The sequence below is a fragment of the Corvus kubaryi genome, unplaced genomic scaffold, assembly GCF_017639235.1.
Source record: "Corvus kubaryi isolate FWS band 111438036 unplaced genomic scaffold, C.kubaryi_AGA036_p1.0 37392, whole genome shotgun sequence".
Taxonomy (NCBI): Eukaryota; Metazoa; Chordata; class Aves; order Passeriformes; family Corvidae; genus Corvus; species Corvus kubaryi.
Window position 1 is genome coordinate 6621110 of NW_024581131.1, and position 7038 is coordinate 6628147.

At 37.9% G+C, this 7038-nt stretch overlaps 1 protein-coding gene across 6 annotated transcripts in view; it reads left to right on the forward strand.

The window, feature by feature from the left end:
- The window catches only part of CHID1 (chitinase domain containing 1), a 104510-nt gene extending 98231 nt beyond the window's left edge, over positions 1-6279 (forward strand). For 5 of the 6 annotated variants that reach the window (XM_042038545.1, XM_042038543.1, XM_042038547.1 and 2 more), the window contains 3 exons: positions 539-619; positions 3859-3901; positions 5950-6279. In XM_042038545.1, coding sequence (XP_041894479.1) covers positions 539-619; positions 3859-3901; positions 5950-6048 — 223 coding nt within the window. In that variant the 3' untranslated portion in view covers positions 6049-6279. Of the gene's footprint in view, positions 1-538; positions 624-3858; positions 3902-5949 lie in introns of all 6 variants that reach the window. The other variant, XM_042038548.1, reaches the window with a different exon arrangement.
- The last annotated feature ends 759 nt before the right edge of the window (positions 6280-7038 follow it).

A 7038-nucleotide genomic window follows, 5' to 3' on the forward strand; every position in this document is an offset into this window, starting at 1 on the left:
TGTGTCCTTGAAGATTTTTCAATTGATGAACATTAATTAATTCACAGAATCACAATCACAGAATGAATAAGGGGCCACTGGAGGCCATCTGGTTCAAGCTCCCTGCTCAATTGGGGTTCCCTGGACCACGTTACTGAGGACTGTGCTCCGACACCTTTTGAATATCTCCAGGGAATGAGACTCCACACCCTCTCAGGGCAGTCTGTTCTAGTGCTTGGTCACCAACACAGTAACATTTTTCCTCATAATCAGAGGGAACTTCCTGTCCATCAGTTTCTGCCCATTGGTTGCTTGGCACCACCTCCTGACACTTTCCCTTTAGATACTTATATGCAATGCTTTAGAAAAAAAATAGCCTAAAAATGTGAACATGAAATTGTAAAGTGGTATAGGAAATTAGTTATCAACAAGAAGATATTTTTGATACAGCATTCAACATCTAAACATGGTAAAACTTCTTTTTCAGAAATTTCTGCAATGTAATTTCGTAACTGCTTCTTAGAAAAGTTAATTCTATATCTATGTTTTTAATTTGTAGGTACATTGAAACCTTGAAGGAACACAAGCCAAAAATTCTCTGGGATGAACAAATTGCTGAACACTACTTTGAATACAAAAAGTGAGTTACATTTATTAATTTACCATTCTGCAAATATTTTTGGGCATGAGCCAGTGACTGTGGTATGCAACTGAATTCAGCAAATGGAAATTCTGCTGGTTGTAATCTGTGTCAATGCTGAAGTGCAGCATAAAAGAGTGCTTTGGATGAGAGGAGAAAATCAGAGAAGGATTCATAAACTAGAACAATCTTTTTAGAAGAGAAGTCTGATGAGCCATATCTTTAGAAATTATCCATCAAAGTTATCTGTTGCATGTCAGTTAATCAGAGGCTCTGAAAGGAGTACTGTGAGCTGTCGGGTGATTACCAATAATTCAGCCAAAAATAGTTCTGAGAAAAATCTGTGGCACAAGAGCCTGGTTTCACAAGTCCTCCTGCTAAGATTGTTTAGGCAATAAACTTCCACTAGATGGAATGGGTAGAGAAATGTAATAGAAATAAAACCAAGTGACTTCCAGATAAAGTTTTTGAATGGACTGAGAGCATTAAGGGTAATAATGTTCTTTGTCCTCCTTTTTTCATCATGAAATGATGAGAGGATTCCTGATCTAGGAAGAATCTATTTAAAATAGATTTAAATAAATAAACCCAGCAACATCTCATTAATCCTCTGGTAATTTGCTATTTTTATGCAAATATACCAAAATACACTAAAATGATACAAACAAATCCTACTACTTCTGCAAAGCTATGTCTTGTATATTACTCAATGCATTGTGAATGTGAAGACACACAACTGAAAGGGAGAGTAGAACACAATTTAGAAGCTTTTAATAGAAACAATCAAAACTACTTCATTATTTCCATAACATTCCTGTCTAAAAGATTTTTAAATATTAAAAAAAAAACAAAAAGCAAAATCCAAAACTAAACCTACAAATCGTCTACCTTTGTATTTTTAGTTTATTTTTAAGGTTTTTCTCAGCTGTAATTTTCTTCTGACTTTTTTTCCTACCAGAAAAAAAAAACTGTTGTTCAACAGTGTTTTAATTTCTTTTCTGTGTTTTTATGAAAGGACTGGGATCTGTATGCCTCTTATTTAATTATTTGGTATCCTGTTGCAAAATTACTTTGTACCAAACAATTACAGTTTTTTGTGTTAACTAAAGAGGAATAAACCAGAAGCTCTGTTTTACTGATCTTTAATGTAAAATCCAGTTGGAGACACAATGAGCACTCGATGAAAACTTGCTCTCAAAAGAGTAACTCTGAGGGCTCTGTTTGAATGGCATGCTTCTGGGATTCATGTCTGAATCACATTTCTTATATGGCAAAATGAACGTGTGGGAAAGGGATAGCTTGCCAGTAGTACTCCCTCTTTTTTTCTTTGAAGCCAGCCTTTGGAGGTTCTTGTGTGTGGGCTTCCTGGAGGAATTTTTGATGCACGAAGCACAGTGTGTCTGAAAATAACTCTAAACTTCACTTGTGCTGTGCTTGGCAGTCAGCTGTGGGGTTCAGCTGGTTCCAGGGGAGGGTTATTTAAGGATCTCTTTTTCAGTTACCACTTTGTTTTGCAAAGGTTCGATTATGTTGGACAGGGATGGCAGCCAGGCCTGAAATATGTATGCTTCCCTGGTGAAAGCCTCTCACCTGGAAATCCTGCATGTCTACAGTGGCTGAGAAATGAAATCATGAATCTTTAAGCAAAGGACTGCTAATGATTTCATGTAGCAGGCAGACTGTCTGTTACAAATAGTTGCAGAAATCTGAGTGCTTGTCCCAGTGCACAGGCAAGTATTCATTTATGTAAGTTGTGAGATTTTAGAAGCAATTCCTTCTTGGTCTGTCCATGCACTTTACATTTTCTCCTGGCCTAAGTGCTAAAGTGGTGCTGTGAGACCACTCGTAACTCGTCCTTCTCGTTACTAGGGGTTTAAAATGCAACCTTGGTATTTGTGCCCAGTACAGCTTGGCCTGTCTGTATATTTTATACTGCTAGCATTTAATTTAGCCTGAAAGATAGTAATTCAGGGAATTGGAGAAAATCTTTCACAGTTTGCATCAGAAAACCAAATGTCTTCATCTTTTTCAGATGTGCATTTAGCAGGCACAACTGTCTGTTACTATCTGACAGTTTTGTCATCCAGTTGCAACAAAATATCTCAGTGTTTACTGTGCTATGGCATCAAACCATCTCTGTTGTGAGATCTCTTCTTGGATCTTCTGTTTTCACTGTCAGCCTTTTCACAGTATCACAGAAATCTCAGAAAGGTTAAAGTTGGAAGGGACCACTGGAGATCATCTTGTTCCACCTCCCTACTCAAGCTGTAGAATATGTTACTCAGGATTGTACCCAGGTGGCTCTGGAATATCTCCAGTGAAGGAGACTCCACAACCTGTCTGGGCAACCTGTGTCCGTGCCCAGCTAGTGACGGGTCTCCAACTAGACCCTGTGCTACTGATTATGTCCCCCTGGTGTCTGCCCCTCACCCAGTTCTCAATCCACCTCACCATCTGCTTGTCCAGCCCACACTTCCTGAGCTTGTCTGTGAAGATATCATGGGAGAAAGTGTCAAAATCCTCTTTCACCTGCTTTAAGACTTGTCCTCCTTAAAGGCCACCAGTATGGCATAATTAGCCAGTATGGGCTAAATAAAAATCTTGTCTGACTGCTTGTATTGTATTTTGTTGTAACCAGTTCTTGGATGAGGTATTACACACAAAGAAGTTTGGGGCTTTCTGACAAATGTTCCCATAACCAGTACCTGCAGGACAGTGACACAGTTGCATACTTGACTTTTAGATATGTTGTGCACCTTCTCTTAAAAGTTTTTTGGATTTATGTGCTGTGGGGTTTTTTTGCATCTACATTAGGACAGGGGAGGGAGTAGAAGTTCTTATCTGCAGTAGAAAAGGAAGAGAAGTAGAGAAGATTTTGGCTGTACTCTGCCCCCAAGAGACAGAGTAGCCAGAGTGCAAATATGGAATGAATGGTAGTTGATAGCAAAAGTGTCTGATTTCAGTGAAATGAACGCTGGGTAAGAAATCTCAGATATGAGCTACTAAATGGGAAGTAGTCTCTGTCTTTGATATGTATGTATTAATGCTCATGTTCTGAACATACTAGCATACCTTAATTTTATTACCAATAGTTCAGAATAAAGTTGGCAGTTTTCTTCAGCACTGAGGTTGTTTCCTTTTAGTGGAAAAGAATAAAACTGGGTTTGAATTCTAACCTTAGTTTAAAATCCTATTATCTATCAAAGCTATTGTGACTATTTAGTTTTTTTGTTTTGCAGAAATAAGGGAGGAAAACATGCAGTCTTCTACCCAACACTGAAGGTAGGTGCCACTTTGTCAGGTCAGAGGGCTGTAAGAGGACAGAGATGTTTACTTGATCTGTTTCATTATTGAGGCATTTCAGAAAACGTTGAACTGAATTTAGGCTTTTGTGAAAGAAGTTTACCCTCATGTAAATGTTATGTAAATTGTTATGATTCAAAGCTTCAGCTGCCTGTGCAAGAAGGTTGGTTTTTTCTCTGATGCATAATGGAGTTTTGGGAACTCTGAAGATAAAGCGTGTCTGGAGGTAAGACACACCAGGACAAACCAGTGCTGTGAGAAGATCTGTTCAAGTGCACAGGTTATGTACTATCAGACATGTTGTTAGCAGATTCTCAAACAAGTTACTGAAGACATTTTCCTTCTCATCATGGTGGCTGAAAGCTTGAAGAACTTTTGCCTTCCTTTGTAATAGGGTCCTGATTCTCCCTGTCAGCCTGCGCCACCCTGTTTTCTTCAGTTCTGTTTCTGTGGAACCTATTTTAGTGTTTTGAAAACTTCTACACAATAGTCTGCAGTAGAGCAAAATACAGGACAAAGTGGTTAATTACAGCCCGAGTTCCTAGGAAGCTATCTTTAGATTTTCTCATATTAAACTGAAGTCAGCATGTTAGACCTCTGCGGGCTTTTATTACTGGAAAACAATTGCTTCTGTAGTGAAACTACGTCATATTTACAGAGAATTGAGACTTTTTTTAATGGTTAAACTAGTATGAAATGTTCTAGGGCTCTGTTTTCCTGGACAAGATTGTTATCTTAAGCACCATGAGTAAAAGGATATTTCTCCTCATTAATCTAATATTGATGGAAGTACTATCACATCTGGGATATTAACTACCACATCTAACTATGTCCTTGCTAGTGCTGTGTCTGAGAGTGTTAGAAAGTTTCCTTAGGAACCTATCAGAGAAAAGATAGCTTGTGCTGTTATGCTGTGTTTTCTTTGGCCTCATGGAAGGATTTCACCCTGCCATTGTTAGTACTAACTAGGTTAAGAACACTCATTCCTGTACATTTCTTTCATTATTTCTTCTCTAACAGACCACCACTCAACTGTGCTGATTGGTGAATGCATGGAAATGGGTATTCTTTCCATTTTCAAAAAGCTTGTAATGAAGTATTTTGAGATTTGTATGCTGGCCAAGATGGTTGGGAAACACTGAATGTTATTACCTCATGAAAAATGCATTTCTTTCCCTTTTTAACGTTATAATCACTGACAGGTTGCTCAAAATTAGTTTGTTCATGATCAGTTAAAAGCAGTCATGAATGGCTGGCCCAGTGGATCTGTTAATGATGCTGTGATACTTTTTTCTGTTTCCCATGGAAATGATTTTTTAAACACATCCCTAGTGTGAGTAGTTTAAACATTGCAGTGCTGCAGTTCAAAGTAAGAAAACCTGAGAGAAAAAGATTAAAAAATAATTATTTTTGTTGTTTGAACTGAAAAAGAAAGGTGCAGAACACGGACTGTGGCATTGCTTCCCTTGTAAACCAATGGCTAAACTAACTCTTCTAAATCAATGGCTGGAGCTCAAATAGAAATACTTTTAATTATTATCTCCAAGAATCTCTTTAAAATAGAATTTTTGTAATATAAATTGTGACTGTGTCCTGGGAAAAGGCAAGGGTAGGCAAGAGATCTTCATGGTATTTGACAAATTATTATGGTTGTCTTCAGTGATAAAGTTTTATTTTACCTGTGAGACATTTCTGGGAAGAGTTAGAATTTCTGTACATTGTGAAATGATAGCCTAAATTAGAATAGTTCTTTGCATAGTTCATAAATCTGATTTATTTCTGTGGCATTTTGTCAATTTAGCTGGTAATCTTTTATTAGGTCATTGAATTAACAGGTACGATTAACGGTCTTTGACTGAATTACTGCTTGCTAACCAGAGAGTATTTCAAGTACAGAAGGAGTTTTTCAGTAGCTGGTTCAAGGGTAGATGTTTTTAAAAGGTCTGATAATGTCATGAAGAGATGGCAGTTTGGAGTGTCTGGTATCTCTGACTGAAATGTGATGGCTTTATGTGTCTTTCTCTTAGTCCATCCAGTTGCGCTTGGAGCTTGCAAAAGAACTGGGCACTGGAATATCCATCTGGGAGCTGGGACAAGGCCTGGACTATTTCTATGACCTGCTTTAAAACAAGAGATGATCTGAGAAAGACTTTATTTGCTTCACTGAGGCTCCACTTTCAATTAATCTGAGTATCCTGGAGAGGTGATTTTTAGAACATTTTTTGTAATTTATATCATATCTGTATTAAACTTGCTTTTTTTTCCCAATAAAGAATCTTTTTTTGATTTGCCACACAGACATGATTGTTGGTATCTGATAAAATTCAGAGTAAAAAACCACAGAAATTTCTCATAAAGCACCTGAATTCCGAGTCATTGAAAACAAACCAACATAGGTGGATGGAGTCAGAGTTGAAAATATTTTCTGAAATGTTTTCTACAAGAAATAAAATGGGAAATTTGATGCCATCTGATCAGAGTGTAAGATGGAGACCTCTCAAAGAGCTGCTGGTAATAACCATAGTAAGAAAACAATAAATCCATCATACTACATGCAGCAAATTTAAAGTCTGCTGGACATCTTGCTGTCTTCTGGTAAGGTGAGTGAACATAAAATGTCAGGAGGGGAGACCAATTAGCAGACTTTCCCTCAAGCTGGTAGAAAATCAAGCACTGACAAGCTAAGCTGTTGGCTCTGTTTGTTTTGTCATGTTAGTAAATTTCTTAAGCAGTTCAAAGTCACAGTAATTTCAATTTACTACCTGTTTCTAAATCAGTTCTGTTACAAGAGATGCTCTGTGATTTCCCTATTCTGCTTAGCCTGCTTGGTGTCTGAGGAGCAGTATTTAGCCCTAGAGCATGATGCATTAGTGGCCAGTTTGTGAGAACTGTAACATTCAGCAACAAAGGCTCTAATGGTAATCATGGGTTCCATGGACATGATGGATTCCATGTCCCCAGTAGACAGAGCCCCAGCAGCTCTGACAACCCCTTGACTTAATCAGGCACTGTGAATGTCATCAGCATCTTTGTGTATTAAGCTGTCATTCTTCAGCTGCACACACTGGTGCTTTTGTCTCTGTAATATGGATTTTTTTAGGAACCCAACGGCTGTA